The following is a 25,541-nucleotide window of genomic DNA, read 5'->3' on the forward strand; positions in this document are numbered from 1 at the left end:
TCAGAAACATGCAAATTGGCTCATTTTTGTATCAATGTAAGAAGCAGTCTCACTCTCACCTACCCTCATCAAATACAAATGCCTGTAACATACAACCAATACGAAATGTTCGGAAATAAACCACAGTTGTCAAAAAGAAAAGAAATCTACCCACAATTATCAGATAGATCACAAGGAACACTTGTCATTTTTCAACCTCAAAAAACATTCCCACAGTAAAATGCCATACATGATTTCCCTAATTTTGTGCTCCTAGTCAAAATCTAACTTCCTCTTTGTAAAGATTCTCAGGCTACACACAGCCATCAGTCAGCTTTGGAAGGCAATATTTGTATATCAGCAATCCAGGCCATACTAGTTTTGGTCTTGGTTTGGAGAAAAACATGCCTTAAATTTTGTGAAAACAGAAAAATTCCACATATTACATGCATACTAGTACATACGCTGTTTCAGAAACTACTTGTATTGCAATATTTGTAACAACTTCTGATCGATACGTTTTCTTAGTAAGATACAGTTTCAGAATAACACTTGCTTTCTTACAGGAACGTATCTAGGATTCCAGACTGAGTGCCCATAAACTTGGCACAAAAAATGGGATAGAAAACAATCTGGATTGTTTTTCTCATTTCCTCAATGTTAGATATATTTGACTATTGTAAATGCAACAACAATATTTACTGATATGAGATTTGGGGACAAGTGTCAACCTCTAAGTAGGTCTTTGTTAGCCTAATATGATATAATTATATTCATTGTGAATTATTCTGATTCATCAGTGCCTTGGGAAACATGTCTAGAACAACATCTCCAAAACAAAGCCCTTACACTGATCTGGCCTATAACAGAATAAACGGTATGAATTAATCTTTTTTTTCAACACAAATCTACCTCATATCCATATCAATCATTATGCCCATAGCAAAAGATACCATCTGAAGCAATTCCAAAGCTGTAAGCTTCACTGTTATAAAAATAGATCCCAATATTCCTAGATTACTAACTAATTCTCTGCATAGTCGACCTTTCACCACCCCGGCAACAGTCACATGACAGTCATGTGACATATCATCGGAATGCGTCTTCATCACTGTCATATTTGCCAGCACCTCGGCTTGTCAATGTTGTTTCTTCGTGGTCAGATCTGAAAGACAGTTTGATGAGGATGACATTTGAAATTAAATATAATGATGTTTTTTTAATAGATTACCACTAATGGCCAATTGTGTGCTGAGTGAGTGAGTGAGTGAGTGAGTGAGTGAGTGAGTGAGTGAGTGAGTGAGTGAGTGAGTGAGTGAGTGAGTGAGTAATGACAATATCGGCGGTAGCATCAAAGCAGTTTACAACTAATGGCCAATTGTGTGAGTGAGTGAGTGAGTGAGTGAGAGTGAGCGAGAGAGTGAGTGAATGGGTGAGGTGAGACTGAGTGAGTGAGTGAGTGAGTGAGTGAGTGACACTATTGCCAGTAGTATCAAAGCAGTTCACCACTAATGGCCAATTGTGTGCTGTGTTCTATACTACTATGCCTTGGATGGCTGTCCACACTCTCTGCCACTTGTTTGTGTGTCAATGTGGTATATGCCAGCATAACGAAAACTACAAAATGCATTAGCAAGACCTACCCATAGTGGACTTCTTCATCAGAGTCGTTGAGCATAGACAGGGCAGGGTTGTCCTTAAAGTGGGTTTCTGGAACAAGCAACCGTACTGCTATAGACTGCTTGAATCATTGCTGATGCATTAAGTTTGACAACTTATAGTCACACACATTTGAAAAGAGTTTCCCACTCGACAATTTCCATTTCAACATGAATACTAGACTGCTGTATAGTGTATGTAATCTTTCATTATAAAAACTATTTCTCTCTTCTGATTGCATGTGGTTGGTGTGTTGGTTTGCTGCTTAACGCTGCGCTCACCAATTTCCAGCTATATGGCAGCAGTCTGCAAATCGAGTCTGGACAAGACAATCTAGTGATCAACATCATGAGCATTGTTCTATGCAATTGGGATACGATGACATGTGTCAAGCAAGTCAGCGAGCCTGACCACCTGACCCCATAAGTTGCCTCTTCTGACAAGTGTGGGTTGCTAAGGCCAATTCTAACTTGAATCTTCTCGGGTCTGAATGCATGTGGAATACATCTAACTGGACTTGCCTATTTTGCATGATCTAGATTGTTTTTTATCAATGTAATTATTGCACGGTCATGGGGCAGGGCTATATGGTTCTCACACAGTTGAAATATCCTACGAAAGCACCAAAAGAGTTTATTTTGGGACTGATCAATCTGTGAATGTTACTCTTTTCACAGAGTTTCAAGAAAAAGACGGAATTGTAGTTAAGTAAATGGAACAGTAACTGTATATTTCTGACTTCTCAACTGTGCATGTTCATTGTATGTAAGATTGCTGCAATACGATAAAGCACATTTCTTTGAAAATGGAACTGCTATCAGACATAATCATATTTCATAATGTAATATACTTGACTAGGCAATAACAGCAGCAATACTGTACCAGGGACTGCAGAACACCAATCAAAGTGTTATGATTTTGACTCTGTTACTATGACAAGCTAGTGTTGCTGAGAACATTCTTAACCACAATAGCCACATGGTGCAAGACTATAGTCCGTTTGATTTCATTTGAGACCAATGAATTGCTCACCAACACAAAATCTAATAACTGCAACAAACAGAACAGCCAGGTGTGCGAGTTGCACGTATGAAATTGAAATTTCACTTCAGACGCTTGTTGATTACCTGGCTGTTCTACCAGCAAGTGGTCCCCCCTCGTAAACAATAGTGCAACAAAATAATGATCGTTTGTTAAACAACTTTTTTATTCGGATGTCCAAAATTATGAGAAAAATCATCAGAGTTGGTCTGTAGATTGCATGTGACTGTGCAAAATTTGGTTTTGTTGCATTTATTAGAATTTATGTTAGTGAGCAATTCATCGGTCTCAAATGAAATCAAACGGACTGTAGACTCTTTATGCAAGGTAGACTTTATACTACTTATCCACATTAAATAATGAATAAACTATGTAGACACTCTGTCTGTGTAGACCTACTCACCATACATGGCATTTTTGGATGGCGAATAAACAAAGGCCATAGTGTACATGTAGAAATTCAGCAAGCCATAGAAAGACACAAACTCGGCTGAATTCTGATAGTGTGTGGACATCTCTGCTACAAAGTTGTCCTCCAGCACGCCACTGCCAAACCTCAGTTCGGTGATAGCGATACTAATGGACAACACGATCAACATCAGTGCCGTCATGAACTTGAGGCGAAGGTCTGAAAATCAAAACGGTATGGTCAGCTTACCAGAACAAGACCACCGACAGAAATGTCACTGTCATCCCTAATACATCCTGGATTCATAAACTCCCTATTGGCTAGGTTCAACATTCAAATATAGAACTTGGGATGAAACACTTCACCTTGCTATTGGCTAGGTTCAACATTCAAATATAGAACTGGGGATGAAACACTTCACCTTGCTATTGGCTAGGTTCAACATTCAAATATAGAACTGGGGATGAAACACTTCACCATGCTATTGGCTAGGTTCAACATTCAAATATAGAACTGGGATGAAACACTTCACCTTGCGATTGGCTAGGTTCAACATTCAAATACAGAACTTGGGATGAAACACTTCACCTTGCTATTGGCTAGGTTCAACATTCAAATATAGAACTTGGGATGAAACACTTCACCTTGCTATTGGCTAGGTTCAACATTCAAATATAGAACTTGGGATGAAACACTTCACCTTGCTATTGGCTAGGTTCAACATTCAAATATAGAACTTGGGATGAAACACTTCACCTAATGGTCAGCACATTGTGAGTGAGTGAGTTTAGTTTTACGCCGCACTCTGCAAAAATCCAGCTATATGACGGCGGTCTGTAAATAATCGACAATCCAGTGATCAACAGCATGAGCATCGATCTACATAATTGGGATACGATGACATGTGTCAACCAAGTCAGTGAGCCTGACTACCCGATCCTGTTTGTTGCCTCTTACGACAAGCATGGGTTGCTGAAGATCAATTCTAACCCGGATCTTCAAGGGTCAGTACATTGTGACACTGTGTCTCATAATACAAGGAGCTGACATGGCAAATGGTGTATTACTATTATTTGAAACACTATATTTTATTCAGTGTAAGCTCAGATGAAGTGATACAAAAGAGATTGGTCGGTGGTTGTGTAACATCCATTTCTGCGATATTCCAGGCTACAAAACAATTTAAACATCGTGTCTAAATCAGAATACCAGTGGTTGACCTCATGAGAAACAAACCATGCTGACTTAGTACCAACTAAACCACTGAGTCTGACTGCAGACTAGCAGATGAACCTACCAAAGTATGGCATTGATCTCAGTTCAGCGTAAGCTCGGATGAGGAGATAGACAAGATATAATAAGTAGATGCCTCCAGTGATGAAGAAAAACACCTTAAAGCCCTGAAACACAAAATAATGGACGATAATATACACACATTGTTTGGTCAGATAACTGAACAGTGCAACTCAGACACTGTTACATCTATGTTTAGAATTGAAATACAAGCATTATATACTGAAACACACAGAAAAATCATCAACTTAAGCTCGATAGGAATGACCAGAGAAAGATTTGGACAGTACATCGTAACATTTCAAATTAAATTCGAACCCATGTGACTACATTGCTGTTACTATCTCACTCCTAAATCCCTAGAACAACATAATTTAATCTTTATGTCTATTTTGCAAAATATTACAGAAGTTCCAAAATGCTTTTTCAAAGTGTTTCAGTGTTCACAACGGAATCTTAAACAATGCTGAAAAAATACATAATACACATGATGTTACACTGAACATAATGCCCTGGGCCTAGATTTTCGAAGCTCTCTTAGCGCTAAGATAGTCGTAAGTTAATGTTAATGTATGGCACTTACGTCTATCTAAGCGGTAAGAGAGCTTCGAAAATCTAGGCCCTGACCTTGATATTTCGAGATTATGTCTGGTCTCAACCCCAGGAACCGTACTGCTGTGGTGTACAGTGAAATAATGTGTTAAACTGTGTTGTAATAACACAGGTAGTACCATGAAGTTACTCTTGTCCAGTCTGTAGTAGTAGGTTGGGTCCAGCAGTTCGTTGTACTCCTGCCACGATGCCAGCGTCACCGCGGCCATCCACATCAGCCCCACTACCACCAGCTTGGGCAGGTAGAAACGGATGAACCTACGGTCAGTCTAGCAACACAACAATTGTAAGGTTGTCAGATATGTATGAAGCATTTTGGTCACTTTTCCAGCGACAGATATTAAACAAGAGTCCCGGCCTCCACAAACTTGAAAGAACAAATCATCTTGCAGTTACTTTAAGTCCATTCTCTTCCCACAGAGGTTACTTGTTATATCTGCCTACGAACTTCTGTTCTAATACGGCCCTTTCATGGTGCGAGTGTTCAGGATTTGTGATTGGTTGCAATCAGATTTAGTTGCACAATTAGCGACGTTGTTTCAAAAGTGATCATTCGCAAGGCCTCAGTAATTTCCCTATGCTTCGGGACAACTAAAACCTCTTCACCTGCGCGATGCGTAAACGTTTTTTAGACAGAACTCAGTCATGTAATGGCGGATCAATGACGTCTCCATCGCCCTCGTTAACAACGGACAAGCTTGCCATTAAATGTCTTGTGTGTCACATCAACACAAGTCCCCGGCAGAGTAGGGATATTTGTGGCCCCACATTTGCTTGTATTAGTCAGATTGGATCGAAGTCGATGTAACACGTGTTCTGATTGGATAGAAAGAAGGGAGATAATTCATGTTGCGATTTTTGGCCGATAGGGGATTTTACGAAAACCGGGAAGTATGGCCGTATTAGAACAGAGGTTCGTAGGAAGACAAGTAACCTCTGTGGGAAGAGAATACTTAAAGTCCAACTTGATTTGTTTTGGACTAAGTCCAAATCATTTCCCAAAAGGTTTCCATGGAAACCAAGACAAAATAAAAATGGCAAAAACCTGTAAATAGCAAAAGGCACCACCTTAGGTTCTGTTTAATATATCTAAAAAAAATTGCTGAAAAATATTGATCGTTTTATGAGTTATGCTCCGGAAGCAAAATGATGACAGACGGACAGACGAGGCATCGACTATATGAGAACAGCAAGAACAACAGCAAGAAGGCACACCCACCTGTCTGACACCATGGTAGATACACAACCAGAACAACAGCAAGGCACACAGGAAGGAGGCCTGGAAGACACCATCAAACATCCCTGGCACCCAGCTGTTGATGAGGAAAGTGAGAGGGAAGATGGGATCTGCAACATAACAAAAGCACAAAGTCATCAATAGCCCCTACAATGGTAAATACTTGTCAACAATAATACATGAACCTTCTTGTCATTAAACCTTTAAAAATTTATGTTTAAAATATCCCAAACTAGTTCAAAACTAGACCTATCTACGTGTCAAGTTTGGCGAAGTAATATTTAACAGTATACGTCGTCTGCTCCCGCAACAAACACTACCTCCAAGACAATAATGTTGCCAAGGAATTGGTTTTCGTGACCTGCTCCAGAAATAACATTGAAGGGCGGACAAACACACTGATGGACCCACAGCTGGACGGTGTCTATTTCGATACCCTGAGCAAACTGCATTGTGGAGGATAACAAGGAGTGAGTGAGTGAGTGAGAGTGAGTTTAGTTTTACGCCACAATCAGCAATATTACAGCTATAAGACGGCGGTCTGTAAATATTCGAATCTGGACCAGACAATCCAGTGATCAACAGTATGAGCATCGATCTACACAATTGGGATACGATGACATGTGTCAACTAAGTCAGCGAGCCTGACCACCCAATCACGTTAGTTGCCTCTTACGACAAGCATGGGTTACTGAAGATCAATTCTAACCCGGATCTTCACAGGTAGGATAACAAGGAGGATTAACTATTAAGCAAAGGCATAATGAGGGTTGTTCATGTTGAGAGGAACCATCCAGAACATGTCACTTACCATCATACAAGAGAAGTAGAGGAAGAAGAATTGACATCCATTTCTGTTCTATTGACCAGTCTCGCATGGAGAACTTCCGCAATGAGTGCGTAAACATACACTGTAAGTGTACAACATGATATTGTTAACAAGAGAGCCTCAAACAAAGAAACAGAATGAAAACTGTTAAAAATAAAACAGATTCCTTACTGCTGTATACATTCTCCAAGAATCATAAATATGTGAGGTTCATTTAGTGTGATATTAATAGACTATCCCAGGGTATCCCTGATTTGTTAGTCATTTTTGGCAGGAGCATTTTATACTTCAGGGGGAAAGAGTCCTACAATCCCGTTGTCTGCTCAATCAAATTTTGTCAGGTATATCAGTCTGCTAGTTCTCATATTACAGAAACACAATGTCTCAATTTCAGTCCTTTAAACCAACATAAATGTCTGGGACTAGATACAAAATGGACAACAAACCCTGCAACATGGCTTCTCTGTCAAGGAGCAGCTTATTATTTAAATCTTCACACTACCTAATAACCATTTCTTTTCTCCCCGAATCTACAGTTTTCTTTGATAATCTACAGAAAAATGTAATTCTTAACATAAACTACTGATTTGCCTGGGTACTTACAGTGCAGAGGAACGTCAGTACGAGGAAGACAAATCGGATCCAAATCTCAATCTGAGTAAAGGAGGTGTTGTAGCTCTTGAACTGAAACATGTATCACGAGTTACCTCCCTTTCAACTTACTGGCATGAACAATGCATCCCATTATTGTCTATGACAATAGCATGTACTGAGGTATAGATACACTATCACCCCTGTCGTTATGGCCTGTGTTTCTGTAGATCAGTGGGCATCATTAATAGTGAGCAGGGTTTGAAATACCCCATATATTAGTGTGCCATGGCACGGTAAATACTGAAATGGCACGGATAAAAATTGTTCTCGGTGGCCTTATGCCACGCCTCATTTGTTTTGAAACATAACTCTCCTTTAATCATTTAATCCCCCAAACAATATTTTTTTTCAAAATTGAATAATGCCATACATATATAAATGCTCATAAACCCATTTCTTTATTTAACAATAAATCCAAAATGATCATCATCGTCATTTATTCTTAAAACATGTGGGCACACTTGATTTCTGAAAGGCACGCTTATAATATTTGTCTGGTGCCCTAAGGCACACTTACAAAAAAAACTATTTCTATCCCTGATGAGTGAGCTTAGTTTTATGCCGCTTTTAGCAATATTCCAGCAATATCATTGCAAGGGACACCAGAAATCGGTTTCACACATTGTACCCATGTGGGGAATCGAACCTGGGCGTTCAGGGTGACAAGCCAAAGCTTTAACCACTAGTCCACTGCCCCTCAATCCTTAATAACAACTTGTACAGTATTACAGGTGTGCTAGAATGTCAGCTTTATATTCACTTCAGTGAAATCAACTAGCACAAGTTTTGAGCTTATAAATCAAGAATTATAATACATCAACTTTGAAATAAACATCCTTCATCAACTTTCGAAATAATGACATCGTAAGTCTATGTTAAAGTATGGGAGTTACGATCATCAGCTGATCTTAAGGAATGGGGGCCGGATCTTCGGAAGGTCATGGGACACAACTCTGCAAATGTAATTACTCTATTAGGATCAGGATGAAAAGAAAGCCCTTTAAAGTTTAAATACGGATTAACAATGAGTTAAGAATGTGACTTACAGTGAATACAATTGACTTTATGTTGAACTTGCTGTTCTCCAAACCATAGAAGCGGACCTGGATCAGATAGTAGGCGAAGTCCAGAAAGCCCAGGTGCATCACGATCAGCTCGTCACATTTCTACAAACAACACACTCCATTAAGAACAATATACAAGTTTTAACACAATACGTTCATATTTTTCATACGATGATAACCTACGGCAAAATATCACTTTGTCATGGTGACGTGACGTCATAGCATTGTTCTTGTTTCTTCTGTGACGTTGCATTCAACTGGCGCCAAAGGCGGTTAGCCAGCCTATGTTTGAAACTAATGAAAGTAGATTTGGGTTTATTTTCCTCAATTTGACGACTTCAGTAATAAACAGAATATTATGTTCCTCTGGTAACAAGGTATATACTGATAGGTATTGTTCATGATTTTTCACATAATATTATTCTGACAATGTAGCCTGCTGAAGACTGAAGGTGGTTGTAGTGGGGATTTTTTCTCAAAAATTATAAATCAAACTAGCTTCAGCAACAATAATACCTGAACACATCAGGTTTATCAATATGAAATGTGACTTTCATGACAGCTGGGTGGAAGTAAAACAATAGTTAGTTGGGTTATCTGAAACAAAGGGGCTGAAAATTAGCTTGTTTGTTGTTTTACACCAGAGTCAGCAACATAGCATAAACTGTAAATACTTGAAAGATGGCCAGACATAGCAGTAGATGAACATGTTGGCATCATTACAAGGTTCATACAGATTATCAATCAGCGAATTTAAGGCCTTTTTGGGGTCTTTTCAAGACCCAACCAATTTTTAAGGCCCTGCAGAACCGCATTAAAAAACATGTAAGTAGTTGAACACATGGTTGGTCGAATGTGTGTGTGGGGTGGGGGCTGCCATCAAAGGGAGGTAACTTTTAGCATCATCATGGTGCTGGGAATGTTTGGCTTCGTGATAGAGATTAATTAACACACATTGTCATTGCAAGGTGTGTTTGATGCGTTAGTTTCTTGTAACTTGAGGTTACAGATTTGGTTAAATTTAGGGCCTTTTCAGGGCAAATCACTACCTTGCTACAGCGGAGTAGTCTTGACCGGTTGTGTGGGGTTCCACTAGGGGTGGGATTGGTCACTCGGTCGACACTCTGGTCATCACCGTTCATGCCATGGATAATGATGCCCATCATAAATGGCTGCTCAAACCTTGCATCTGGAATGTTATATATGTTATGTTGTGTTATATATTTAGCATTTACACATAAAACAAAACACCTTTTTTTCTGTTTTCCATATACATCAGGTTATTTTAAAAAAATAAAATCCTCATGAAAATGAATGAAGTGATTAACATCACTGTGAAACATGAAAACATCTCTTCTTCTATGAGGTACCAATACTTAGCATTAACAAACGAACAATCATCAATGAAGCACTGTGAACAAACAAACCATTCCTTAATCATAAATATGAGTGTGTTGGGTTTAATACTGCCTTGAACTGGATTCCGTCTCTATAATGTCTTGTCAGCTTAACGTGCTATGCAGATCTCAGCCATTCACCACTTTGGTGAAACCCACAAGCTGGCATGGTGCTGACAAAACTAATAACTAGAAACATTCTCCAAGGGAACAAGGATATGAATCCAAATCACAGGATTTTGGCGTTCCCAAGGCACCTAGTTTTGTTATAGGTGGAGCCTAGTGGTTAAAGTGTTTCTTCGTGACGCCAAAGACCTGGGTTTGATTCCCCTCATTGGTACAAAGTGTGAAGCCCATTTTTGGTGTCCCCCCACCTGATATTGCTGGAACATTGCTAAAAGCAGTGTAAAACTAACTAACTCACTAGTTTTATATATATATATATATATATATATATTAAGGTTCACATGGTGTTCAGAGTATATTTAAAACAAATATAGGGTAAGCATAAAGCAAATGATGCAAGGGAGACCCTCATTCCCAGATATGAATAGTCATATTTATAAAAGAATCAGATCCATGTTGATGTCAGTACAGTATTGGTACTTTGTGATTGTTGATGTGTGTGAGTTATATTAATGGAAGTTTAGTTGAATCGATGAGTTCTGTCATTTGGCAATAAGGGTAATCCAATAACAGTGAGTGAGTGAGTGAGTGAGTGAAAGACTATGGTTTTATGCCATTTGTAGCAATATTCCAGCAATATCACAGCAGGGGACACCTGAAATAGGCTTCACAAAGTGTACCCATTTGGGGAATCGAACCTACGTCTTCAGCGTGACGAGTGGATGCTTTAACCATAAGGTTATCTCACTGTGCCAACAAGAGCACTTACTCATTAACATTGGATGTTTAGGAATAAAGACATACATTGATTCAGTGAGTTTTTACATCAATACAGTCATTGTATAGTTCTTATTTAGTAACAACATTGTACAATGAGTGATCTTTTGATTTCTGACACTAGTTTAATTTGTTCAAACATAGTGACTTACCTCCCTTGTTGTCTGTGACGATGTTGGCTGTGAGCCATAGCTGTTGGTGGAAGGTGGACATGGGAGGAGACTTGAGATAGAAGGGGCCAATCTGTGTTATAATAGACAATACATTGCAGACATTTGTAAGCACTGACATTTTCAATTCCATCCATCCATCCTACTAGCCATTCCATCCATCCATCCTCCTAGCTAGCCATCCATCCATCCTACTAGCCATCCCCATCCATCCACCCTACTAGCCATCACTCATCCATCCATCCATCATTCTAGCCATCCATCCATCCATCCTACTAGCCATCCATCCATCCTACTAGGCATCCCCATCCATCCATCCTACTAGGCATCCCCATCTATCCATCCCTACTAGCCATCCCCATCCACCCTACTAGCTATCCTATCCATCCTATCCATCCATCCTATCCATCCATCCTACTAGCGCATCCCTATCCATCCATCCCTACTAGCCATCCCCTCCATCCATCCATCCTACTAGGTAATAGCCATCCATCCATCCTACTAGCCATCCCTATCCATCCATCCTACTAGCTATCCATCCTACTAGCTATCCTATCATCCATCCTACTAGACATCTATCCATCCATACTAGCTATCCATCCTACTAGTCATCCTATCCATCCATACCATCCTATCCATCCCCATCCATTCATCCTACCATCCCTATCCATCCTACTAGCCATCCTCCATCCATCCTATTAGCCATCCATCCTACTAGCTATCCCTATCCATCCATCCTACTAGCCAACTAGGCATCCATCCATCCATCCTAGGTATCCATCCTCAATCCTACTAGCCATCTCCCCATCCATTCATACTAGCTATCTCCATCCATCCATCCATCCTACTCCATCCATCCATCCACTGGCTATCTCCATCCATCCATCCTACTAGTCATCCCTATCCATCCTACTAGCTATCCCCATCCATCCATCCTACTAGCCATCCATCCATTCCTCCTAGCTATCCCCATCCATTCATCCTACTAGCCATCTCATCCATCCATCAAGTAGCTATCTCCCATCCATCCATCCACTAAGCCATCCCCATCCATCCATCCTACTAGGTATCCATCCATCCATCTCTATCTAGGTATCTCTATCCATCCTACTTAGATATTCTCTATCCATCCATCTCTACTATCCATCTATCCATCCATCCATCTCTACTAGGTATCCAATATCCATCCATCCTACTAGCCATCCATCCATCCTACTAGCTATCTCCACCCATCCATCCTAGTAAGCTATCCATCCATCTCCTAGCTATCATCTATCCATCCATCCTACTAGCTATCCCTATCAATCCACTCCTACTAGCTATCTCCTATCCATCCATCCTACTAGCTATACCTATCCATCCATCCTACTAGGTATCATCTACTATCCATCCACTACTAGATATCCTATCCATCCTCATACTAGCTATCTCCATCCATCCATCCTACTAGCTATACCTATCTATTCATCCTACTAGCTATCCCTATCCATCCTACTGGCTATCCCCTATCCATCCATCCTACTAGCTATACTCCATCCATCAATCCTACTGGCTATAGCTTCCATCCATCCTACTAGCTATACCTATCCATCCATCCTACTAGCTATCCTATCCATCCTACTTTGGCTATCCTATCCATCCATCCACTTAGCTATCCATCTCTACTAGCTATCCTATCCATCCTACTTGGCTGTCCTATCCATCCATCCTAGCTAGCTATCTCCATCCATCCATCCTACTAGCTATCTCCATCCATCCATCCTACTAGCTATCTCCTATCCATCCATCCTACTAGCTATCTCCATCCATCCATCCTACTAGCCATATTCCATCCATCCATCCTACTAGCCATCCTCCATCCATCCATCCTACTAGGTATCCATCCATCCATCCTACTAGGTATCTCTATCCTACTCAGTCTTCTCCCATCCATCCAACTAGCTATCCTATCCATCCTACTAGCCATCCATCCTACTAGCTATCTCCATCCATTCATCCTACTAGCTATCCATCCATCCTACTAGCTATCCTATCCATCCAACTATCCATCCATCCTACTAGCCATCCCTCATCCTATCCATCCTATAAGCTATCCATCCATCCTACTAGCTATCCTATCCATCCATCCTACTAGCCATCCATCTACTATCCATCCATCCATCATTCTAGCCATCCATCCATCCATCCTACTATCCATCCATCCATCCTACTAGGCATCCCATCCATCCTACTAGCCATCCCTATCCATCCCCTACTAGCTATACCCATCCATCCATCCTACTAGCTATCACCCATCCATCCTACCATCCCATCCATCCATCCTACTAGCTATCCATCCATCCATCCATCCATCCTACTAGCTATCCCATCCATCCATCCTACTAGCCATCCCTATCCATCCATCCTACTATCCCTAGCCATCATCCATCCATCCTACTAGCCATCCCTATCCATCCATCCTACTAGCCATCCCCATCCATCCATCCTACTAGCTATATCCATCCATCCACTAGCCATCCTCAACTATCCATCCTACTATCCATCCATCCTACTATCCATCCTACCCATCCATCCATCCTACTAGCCATCCCCATCCATCCATCCTACTAGCCATCCCTATCCATCCATCCTACTAGCCATCCCTATCCATCCTCCTAGCCATCCCCATCTATCCATCCTACTAGCCATCCATCCATCCTACTAGCCATCCATCCATCCATCCATCCCATCCTATCCATCCATCCTACTCCCATCCATCCATCCTACTAGCCATACCCATCCATCCATCCATCCTACTAGCCATCCCTATCCATCCATCCTACTAGCCATCCTCCATCCATCCATCCTACTAGCCATTTCATTCCATCCATCCATCCTACTAGCCATCCATCCTACTGGCCATCCCATCCATCCATCCTACTATCCATCCATCCTACTAGCCATCCCCATCCATCCATCCTACTAGCCATCCATCCTACTGGCCATCCCCATCCATCCATCCTACTAGCCATACCCATCCATTCATCGTACTAGCCATCCCCTTCCATCCATCCTACTAGCCATACCCATCCATTCATCCTACTAGCCATCCCCATCCATCCTACTAGCCATCCCCATCCATCCATCCTACTAGCCATCCCCATCCATTCATCCTACTAGCCATCCATCCATCCATCCATCCTACTAGCCATCCCCATCCATCCATCCTACTAGCCATCCCCATCCATCCATCCTACTAGCCATCCCCATCCATTCATCCATCCTACTAGCCATCCCCATCCCATCCTACTAGCCATCCCATCCATCCATCCTACTAGCCATACCCATCCATCCATCCTACTAGCCATTTCCATCCATCCATCCTACTAGCCATCCCCATCCATTCATCCTACTAGCCATCCCCATCCATCCTACTAGCCATCCCCATCCATCCATCCTACTAGCCATCCCCATCCATCCTACTGGCCATCCCCATCCATTCATCATACTACTAGCCATCTCCATCCATTCATCCTACTAGCCATCCTTCCATCCATCCTACTATCCATCCATCCTATCATCCCCATCCATCCATCCTACTAGCCATCCCCATCCATCCTACTAGCCATCCATCCCCATCCATCCTACTAGCCCATCCCCATCCATCCATCCTACTAGCCATACCCATCCATCCATCCATCCTCCTAGCCATCCACTGGCCATCCCCATCCAGCCATCCTACTATCATCCATCCTACTAGCCATACCCATCCATTCATCGTACTAGCCATCCCCTTCCATCCATCCTACTAGCCATCCCCATCCATTCATCATACTAGCCATCCCTATCCATCCATCCTACTAGCCATCCACCTATCCATCCATTACATATCGGTAAAAGATGCATCAAAATTTAGAGAGCGAATGGTTGATTTTCTTCAGACTAACAATGAAGGCCTCCATTGATCATGATGATGTGACCATGATGTGATGAGTAATTGTTCTGGAAAATGATGTCACCAAAGAGACTGTCGCCTTGACTCAACATTAGACAGACTATAGCGATAAATGTGATAACATCTGACGTAGCAAAGTAGAATATGGGGCTTGAATATAACATTTTAAGACTGCGCTTTTGGTAAGATCCTAGATCTTTTCTGGCATTTAACGCTCTAACTCATGTACAGAATCTGGAAATTTAAAGTCCACTGGCATTTCACAACTGTACCGGTGTCCAGTTGACTTTCCAATGATTATGTTGGAAAATCAGCAACGGTTGGTATTCTGGAAAAATATCAGGGCAAGGTTGACTACGCCATCATATACTATCAATTTTAAAGTTATTTCCATGAGAATGATTCTCATGATGTCAGTGTCATAGTGCCTAACAATTAATTGGTACACATAGTAAGTTAGTAAATTATATGCCTTCACGGGACATAAAATAACTGATTATCACATCATATAAAACAGCTATAGTTGAATAACAGGCTATAGATTGCTAACAACTGAAGGTAGATCACCATTAGGGTCACAAGCATGAATTCAAGCCACAAATTAAAAGAACTCCATACTGCCATCATATAGCAGGAATAAATGCTGTATTGTCACAAGTGAATTCCTCCATACTGCAAACTTCCAGATTGAATATGCATACATCATAATAATGTTTAATCATATTCCTACATTCCCAACATCAAACATTTTTAATGCCTAACAGGAAGAATTTTCAAACTACTAGTCTCTCAGAAATCAGCAAATGGCATGAGTGTGTAAATACATGATATAACAGTGTTACCTTTGTGTCATTAGGTCTAGGGATGAGGGAGGAGCTGTCCTTGGAGACATTGTCTGTGATGGGTGGTCCTGCTATACCGATGAGGATGCTGATACCAAAGCACACAAAGAATGAGATGAACACCAGAACAAACTGCCTCTTGTTGAGGGCATACAGTCGCATCTGGACTGACCTGAAACAAAGTAATTATATGCTGTGAGACAAGTATAGTGAAGCAAGTGTTATCAGTCACATATTGTGTGTGAAGTACTGAGAGTTAAGTATTGTTGTCTGGTATTGTGACACCGGAAGTAGGCTTCACACATAGTACCCATGTGGGGAATCGAACCCAGGGCTTCTGTGTGACGAGCAAATGCTTTAACCACTAGGCTACCCCTCCGACCGGTCAGTTAAGTACCAAGGATTAAGAATTGTGAGTTAGTTATTGTGAGTCAAACACTGACTTAAGTACGGAGAGTTAAATATTGTGAGACAATTATTTTTGAGTGAGTGAGTGAGTGAGTTTAGTTTGACACCAAACTCAGGAATATTCCAGCTATATGCAGGCGGTCTGTAAATAATCGAGTCTGGACCAAACAATCCAGTGATCAACAGCATGAACATCGATCTGCGCAATTGGGAACCAATGACATATGTCAACCAAGTCAGCTGAGCCTGACCACCTGATCCTGTTAGTCGCCTCTTACGACAAGCATGTGGTTGCTGAAGATCGATATTCTAACCCGGACCTTCACGGGTAGAGTGAGTGAGTGGGTTTAGTTTTACGCCAATATTCCAGTAATATCACCACAGGGGACACCAGAAATGGGCTTCACACATTGCACCCATGTGGTGAATCTAACCTGTATTTTACGGACTGAGGAGTCGATGCTTTCACCACTAGGCTACACCACCACCCCAATTATTGTAAGTCAAGTACTGAGGTGAAATATTGTGAGTCAGTTATTGTGAGTCAATCAGTGTGATTCAAGATTCAAGAATTGATATGAGTACTTCAAGACGATATTAGTCAGTTGTTGTAAGGCAAGTGTTGTGAATCAAGTCCGAAGTGGTTTGAACTGGCAGGCTTGTGCTAATCCCTGTAGTTATATCAGCTAATATCAGCAAGTTCGGAATACAAATGGATGAGAGCAAAAAGTAAAGCCATTTGGTCATACAAAAACAGTGTCCCATTCTTCATGTGAAATGGCTTTTCATAAATTCTGTCCCAACTCCAAGGATGTATGAAATTGAGAACCAGTTTCCACATTGCAATGTGAGTGAGTTTAGTTTTACGCCGCACTCAGCAATATTACAGCATATGACGGCATTCTGTAAATAATTGAGTCTGGACCAGACAATCCAGTGGTCAACAGCATGAGCATCAATCTACACAATTGAGAAATGATGACATGCTTGACCACGTCAGCGAGCTTGACCATCCGATCCCGTTAGTTGTCTTTTACAACAAGCATGGGCTACTGAAGATCAATTCTAACCCGGATCTTCACGTGTAACATTGGGATGAAGCCAAAACAGAACATGTCAAACAACTGAACCTTAGTGACAAACACACAGATAAGTAATTATTACATAATGTGTTATTTTCAGATAATCTATCGTCAAAACAAAGTCATGAGAATAACAAAACTACCAGGTAAGTATCCAAATAGGCCATTAAATATCAAACAATACAGGAAAAAATTCCCATTTTACAATAGGTTACATTCTACTCACAATAAAAGTAAACAAGTTTGTCCTTTGAACTATGTTGTCACGTCATTTGTAACCTTGATTCACGATTTAAAGAAACATAAAAAATAAAATCTAATACGTCTTGCTAGGTTTCACATACAGAAATTAAGAGGTTTTCTCAAAGAGGAAAATGTCAAGTGGTTCTAGTATTTCAAAAAGATAATCACAATTATTCAAACTATGCAAGATTGTGTTTATCGTCAATAGTTCAATGTATATTTGGTCCTGTTGGAAGTCCCCAGTTACTTTTGTTTTCGAAAATACAGATATCAGACATACATAATCTTTACCTGAAATGACCTCTGATGGAGGTGTTCTGAGATCACCACAAAGTATCACATTGGAGTGAAAAAGAATATGATTTTAATGAGATTTATAAAATTAAGTCACATCAGCAAGTGCTTCCATGTGCCTCTGTACCAGAGTACACTATCAATTTTGTTTGACTTCCTCTTCTTGTTTCAACACTCCCTCCAACATATTGTCAGCATTCATTTATCTTATATTTTATCCTTTTTTAGTGTGTAAGAACAGAAATGAGCGTGTGGTGGTGGTGTGTGTGAGTGAGTGAGAGTGAGTGAGAGAGAGAGAGAGAGAGAGTGCGTGGGGTTGGCGCTGTGTGTATGTGTTGGGGTGACTTTATTATCATATCATTATCATACATAAAAATATTCTTATTTCTCATTACCGCCTGACCCAAAAATTCTACCCAACCTTGAGATTTTTTAGATTTTTTTACATTTGAGAAAATGCAACACTGACTCTCAAAATGTGTAAATTTCCACAGAAATCAAGGGATTTTGGACATAAAACAAAATAAAATGTAAAAATAAAATCCGCCCGACCCATATTTTTTGGTAAAAAGTGATGAGAAACAACAATATTTATAATGTGGCCTAACTGTGATATTTGTGTCTCATAGGATATTGGGCCTGATACTGTTTTAAATACCTGGAACAATTAAATGCCTTTTATTGTAGTTCAGCATGTGCCACAATAACAAACTACATTTCATCTTCTCGTCTTCTTCATATTGAGTTGTATGTGTAGTTAACAGCTGCTGCCATCCTGAAATCAATCTGTACCTGACATCATGTGTTCTTTCACGTGTGCTTTTACAATGACAAAGACGGCTCTAATGGCTAAATACACACATTTAATGATTATTGATTAAGATAAGCTGCACATTGGGTTAGTAGTTTGTGACTCTAACAACACCTGTAAGTTGTATGTCACTGAGGTTTGAATGAGGTCTTACACTGCTTTTAGCAATATTCCACCAATATCATGGGACAGGCAGGCAGTGGGATAGAGAACTTTGTCAATGGGCCATTTTCAGGACCAGAGCTCCAGATAAGATTTAGCTCATTTGGGTACCGTACCCACTGTATTTTTTTGGAGTGGGTATTATGAATGTTGAGTGGGTATTTCATTTTCGCTACCCACTGCTTTCAAATATGTGCGTATTTCAGCCATTTTACTCACCTAAGTATTATGTCATTGAGTAAGTTTACTAAGCAGGTATGTTCTGCCTTATGTCATACCTAATCAAAACCAACTTAAATATAATGGAAATGATTTCATAAAAAATCACTCATCCTATACTGACAGTACAACACTAGTCCTATACTAACAGTACAACTTGATAGCAATCCATGTCTTTTCATTACGCAAGTTTATTTTTTATAAATATATTCCGTCCACGCATTTGTTTTAAACATTTTAGCGTATCTAACATTTTAAATGCATGAATTGGTAACGCATACAATTATTTTTCAATGGGTTGAAAATTTTCTATGTGTATTTTACCGGATCGCAGCTTATCTGGAGCCTCTGCAGGCTATTAACCATTTCTGAATTATCTGGGCCTCTGCTTGGACAATATGAACCATTTTCTGGCAAATGGCCCTGCCTTTCCCAATCCTTTTGAATTATTGCCACTGCGACCTTGTACTGAGGTATAGATACACTATCACCTGTTGTTAGAGTGCGGTAGGGTAGCCTAATGGTTTATCAGCTATTGCTGATCGAAAATGTTCGAATCCCACATGGGCACAATGTGTGAAGCCCATTTATCCTTGTCCCATGATTGATATTGCTGGAATATTGCACAAAGCTGTAAAACCCAACTCACTCACTCACTCACTGTTGTTAGGGTCTGTGTTTCTGTAGATCAGTAGGCATCATTCATAGTGAGTGAGATTAGTCTTACGCCGCTTTTAGCAATATTCCAGCAATATCGCAGCTGGGGACACCACAAATGGGTTTCACACATTGTACACATGGGGAATTGAACCAAGGTCTTTGGTGTGACAAGCAAAGGCTTTAACCACTAGGCTACCCCTAGGTTTGAGTAAGAGTTGTCATGTTATAATGATAACACCTTATATAATGTGTCAGATTCCAATCACCACATATTCATTACCCTGTCCAATGGATCAGTCATTTTCATTCTAGGCTTCCTTTGGAGTATACAACCTAAGCTACCTGTGAGAAAGTTTTAGTGCTGAGCAACTGATCAGGTGTCATGCCGTGAAGGCTAAAATATATATTTTGGATATCCCGGAAAAGCTAATTTTCCAGGGAGTAGGGGAGTACCGCCAAGGCTAAAGATACAGTGAATAATTACCGGGAAGCTTGTATTTAGTAGTGTGCACACATTATTTTAGAGTTCTTTATCTTCAATGTATCCGAGTTAATCTCGGGATAATCATTTCAAACATTGCTTGGTTAGAACTTTATTTAAGTGAAATGAGAAGATGTATTTTATTAGAAAAACACAAGAGCATCTACTCTAACTCACAAAACTTTTGCAAGCATGATATTTTTGTGAAAACTGTGAGCGACTTGAGCTCACAAAAATATCATGATGCAATTTGCTGGTCAAAGGCAGTAAACAGCCACACAACATAATTCTTTGTCTTTAGGGACCGTTTGATTGGCCGACACCATCTAACGGGCATGGATAGGTTTCATCACACTTGTCCGGAGATCAACAGCTTTGGTGATGTCTTTGTCATCATTGGCAATCTTTAATATGTGATTGGATTTACTTTAGGTAGAACTTACAGTTGCAATTTATATTTGAGAATTAGGCAAGTCGCAAATATAGCATGACACAAAATCGTCTGTTGTTCCGTCAGGAAACTTGAAGTACATTGACAGTAGTCTGTTATTGTGATGAAAACCTTAGTGACAACGGGTTTATATAGTGTTAATATGAGAATTATAATTTAATGTTGAATTAAAGAAAACGTATATGAAGAATAGACCTGAAAATGTGTAAATAACTTTATTCATATTTTCATATATGTGCCCAAATTAAAGAGTGTTCACGGCAATCCTGTTTTCCTTGTAATTTGTCTCTGTTAGTGTTGGGAATGATAAAACCTCATAATTGATGATTGGTTCATTAGGTTTATCAATAGTGAAAATAATTATGCATCATTTATGAATTTTTCTTATCTTTGTTACTTGAATTAAAGAAAAACATGTAGTTCTTATGAGTCTTTTGCAAATTCCACAAAATGCATGTGCAAATTTAACATCTTTAAAGGATGACTAGTATGTTAGGAACATAAATTTCCCAGAGTCTTAAAGATAAATTCAATCCTGACTTGGAACGAGTTTGTAATGTTTATGAAATGTAACAGACAAAACCAACCTTGTGAAAAATATTGTTAATGCAAACAAGTGTTCCAGAATTGTTTGTGTTCGATTATGAGAAAAAATGATCGATTGCTTGGTCATTTAGTCATTGCGACCAATCTTCGATTATTTCAATTAATCGGACCACCACTACTCCAAGTGAGGCACGCTATGTTAATGCTGCCATAACATTGCATTGCAAATACCGCCAAGGCTATGCTCATTCAACTGAGATACGTCCCCGAATTTAGTTTTCGAGGCCATGAACCATTGATCGCATAATCAGTCAATTGATTGATCTCATTTGTGTCAGTGATTATTGATGGACTTGAGAGACTAATCAATATGCATAAAAATTAACATCAAATCAAACTTTAGATAGTATGTTTCTTAATATTATGTTTGTTATATCAAGACATAAACAACTGACTCATAAAACTGCAATGTAAACAACATATTTCTCATGCGTGTCTCAACATGTAGTATCTTCGATTGTCTTGATCGTAGTATTAATTGGTGCATGTTTAATATGCACAATGTTATGATTGTGTCCCATTATTGCCCACTTGAGTTTTGTGGTGGGGTTTGCTTTTACAATTGATTTTATGAGTGATTACAGATTATTTATTTGCATATAGTGAGCACCTGCACTAGAATTGTCACATTACAATCTCATCCAAACAGGTATCCAGAGGATGCTGCGTGAAAAGAGGTATACTCTGTGCACGGAAAGAGTTCCTTCCATTCCCCCAACCCTAACCCTAAACCTAACCCTAAACCTAACTTAAATTTTGGACTTTTAGTCATTTTGTGAGTTCTCTAGAAATTGTTGTATTAAGTTTTGTTAATAATTTTAGTATATTTATAAATATTATTTGGGATGGGGGAACGGGAGGAACTCTTACCAAGCTCTTCCCAGTCAAGCTGTCAAACACGGCCACCCATTATGCTGAGGATTAATCGATATTATTATTACCCTCCTAAATGAAAGTACTCAGTGTACTTACACACTGACAATAGTAGGGTGGCATGTTTATAAATCTGTCGACAATATCTTGACCAAATAACTGTTTGCAAAGATAAGCAGTCATGACAGTTTCAGTGACAGAATTTCTGATTCACAAGTGTGATTACAGTAGGTAATCTAGATATATGTAACAAATGAACAATGATCTGTCTACAATAATATACTGACAATTGTCAGTGTAATGTCGCAAATAATGTACACGCGAGGCCATCTGTACGTTTTGTCAAAAGGAAAAGACGAATTCCTTGTGCAGAAACAAGTATGATACCACGAAAATAGGTGACGTTTCCTACATCAGTCCGAGAAACTACCTAATGGACTAATGCAACATAATTATGAGTTCCCGTGCCAGACTAAATAACAACAAAATATGCAAACACTGTATGTAATTAAAATAATACATAACAATGCACTTACGATTCAATTTCACGTGCCATGTTGGCATGTTTTGGTTTGCAACACCAATTTCTTTTGACGCATGCGCCTTTCAACCGGAACAAGACAGGCTCCACGTGACAGCAGACGACGCGAGTTAATAAATCGATCAGCTGTCGATTATGAATCACATGTATATGAATGATACCCTAAATGGGAGCCGAACAAATGCGTATCCTTTAATTGAAACACATTTCATGTGTATATATCAATTTTTAAAAGGATGACACGTCTTTTCATCAAAATATAGTTTGTGAATATATGCAGATCTAAATAGCCATGTATGGACCGTGAACCCATAGGTTGTGCGACATCAAGTGCGGTTTGCAATTATCGATTGATAACCGAAAGGGGAAAATACTAACAGCTCCAAAATGGTTTTAACTGATACAATGGAAGAATAAAATCAATCCTTCACGAGAAACCAGGTCAAAATGCGTTGTTCAAGACGTTATGTTATTGGAGGCGGTGGATAAAGAAAGGCCCATACAAGTAGGCCCACAATGTGTGAAGCCCATTTCTAGTCCCTCCGCCGTGATGCTGCCGGAATATTGCTAAAAGTGGGGTAAAATCCAACTCACTCAGTCATTATGTTATACGATAGTATTATTTCATAAAAATCAACGGAGTTGATTTGTTTGATAGACATTTCGTATAATGATAGAGTGTGTGAATGAGTATGGTTTTACGCCGCTTTTAGCAATATTCCAGCAACATCGCGACGTGGAACAACAGAAATGGGATCCACACACTGTACCCAAGTGTGGAATCGAACCCGGGTCTTCAGCGTGACGAGCGGATGCTTTAACTACTAGGCTATCTCACCGCCCCATTTCGTAGAATGAGACAAAATACTGACTGACTGACTGCGTTTGGTTTTACGCCGCTTTATCAATATTCCAGCAACATCACGGCGGGGGACACCAGAAATGGGCTTCACACATTGTACCCATGTGGGGATTCGAACCCGGGTCTTCGGCGTGACGAGCCAACGCTTTAACCACTAGGCTACCCCACCGCCCCTGAGACAAAATAGACATGAAATAGTGATATGAGTTGCTAACAGGCCTATAGTATTTTAAAGATTTTGCCATCAATAACATATGTCGGCTTCGCCATAGCCCGTGTAACTTAAATTCTTCTATATTATAAGCACAAAGAAAATGGCATCATCATCATCATCATCATTATTAGCAATAACGAAAAGTATTGTACTATTGTGACTGTACAGTTGACCTTGAAACAATAAACAGTGACTGACTGATTACGAAATATGACATAATTATGTTTATGATAAGGATTTAGGACTGTAGGTATTGTTAACACGGAGGGCATACAATGGAATGTATTAGCCCCAAACGGCGCTGCGATGACACCTTTCACAGAACAATAGTTGACACCTCTCCCTCGGGCAGATGTAGTGGAATGACCTCCTATTGTAAACAGCTCAATGAAGTACAATGGGCTCGTCAACATCACAACGTATGTAAATCAGAAATATAATAGCATTTGAATGTAAATCAGAAATATAATAGCATTTGAATGTAAATCAGAAATATAATAGCATTAGATCAGAGGTAGAGTCACGAAATAAGAAAATTACCCCAGGAAGACTAAAATGTTCGCATATAAGAACATATTGCATATAAGAAGGGTATTGCTACAGCCTATCTGCATGTAGAACTGATAATTACTGTAAAGCAATAGCTGAAATAACTTGTAAATAACACATAACAGGCCTAGGATCCCCAATTCATAAACCTGATAATCTGACATAGTAATATGCAGTTTAAAAAGAAGATTGTTTTCAAACGGTTTATCGATTCATGTGTGTGCATGCCGTGCGTGTTTGTTTGTTTTTGTGTGCGCGTGCATGTATGTGTGTGCTTATACTACTTTAAAGATCATATCAATGTTGATATAACAGATTAACTTCAGTATATTTAATATGCCGTTACGTATTACAATATAACCATTGTATTGTAAAAGAGACGAGTGTTCTGTAACTTCTCGTGATCTGTGTAAACGGGCTATCAATACGTATGAATAGATATTGCAAAGGCATCCCAATATTCATGTATACCCCATGTATATATTATACAATGGACCTGTTAAACATAAATATACAATGACACATACCACGCTAAATATATATAAACTATAAATGATGTCATCCGTACACAGAAGCGTTGCTTTTGACAATAAAATATAACCAACGTCAAGAAGGTAAAAATATAATATTAAATACTATTATATCTACCCATAACATATATGCACCCCCTGGCACAACGCCAGTATATTCCGTATACCCGGAATATTTCCTTTCTGTATGGGAAATGTGGTTGTTGTTTTATCTTGAAGCAACAAGAAAAGTTAAATATTCCAAATACCCATCACAGGGTACGTTTACTATCAACGTTCCGGGTACTCTTACCTTTCGCAGCGGTCATGGTGATACGAGGGCGCAATATGCTTAGCGAAGGCGCTGAAGAAATCGGAAAATTGGGTGAGAAATGCTCGGACCTTGTTAGGCCAGCTCGGCGTGGAGAAAGAGAACGTATAGTTATCCATCTCGTATCCTTGTGGACAAGCGGACGGAGAGGTGGACAGGTGGACTGTCAGCCAAAAGCCCCGAAACAGCTTATGATCCAACCGTACTACGCTCCCTCACGCC

At 39.8% G+C, this 25,541-nt stretch overlaps 1 protein-coding gene across 2 annotated transcripts; it reads right to left on the reverse strand.

Annotated features, from left to right (window-relative positions):
* Positions 1 to 154: 154 nt before the first annotated feature.
* LOC124290070 (transmembrane protein 181-like) lies at positions 155 to 25,541 on the reverse strand. Of its 2 annotated transcripts, none has more exons than XM_046726758.1 (13): positions 25,302 to 25,541; positions 16,024 to 16,195; positions 11,230 to 11,320; positions 9,827 to 9,966; positions 8,760 to 8,879; positions 7,663 to 7,743; positions 7,042 to 7,141; positions 6,213 to 6,340; positions 5,113 to 5,262; positions 4,386 to 4,488; positions 3,083 to 3,307; positions 1,623 to 1,689; positions 155 to 1,144 (listed from the first exon to the last, which is right to left on the reverse strand). In XM_046726758.1, exons 1-13 carry the CDS (start codon positions 25,436 to 25,438, stop codon positions 1,069 to 1,071), a joined length of 1,590 nt encoding a protein of 529 aa, XP_046582714.1. In that variant the 5' UTR covers positions 25,439 to 25,541; the 3' UTR covers positions 155 to 1,068. The 2 variants fall into 2 exon arrangements, with proteins under 2 accessions (XP_046582714.1, XP_046582715.1); XM_046726759.1 differs by lacking the exon at positions 25,302 to 25,541 and adding an exon at positions 22,850 to 22,918.

This window comes from Haliotis rubra, unplaced genomic scaffold (assembly GCF_003918875.1).
Source record: "Haliotis rubra isolate DU_JTF1 unplaced genomic scaffold, ASM391887v1 Scf456, whole genome shotgun sequence".
Classification (NCBI taxonomy): domain Eukaryota; kingdom Metazoa; phylum Mollusca; class Gastropoda; order Lepetellida; family Haliotidae; genus Haliotis; species Haliotis rubra.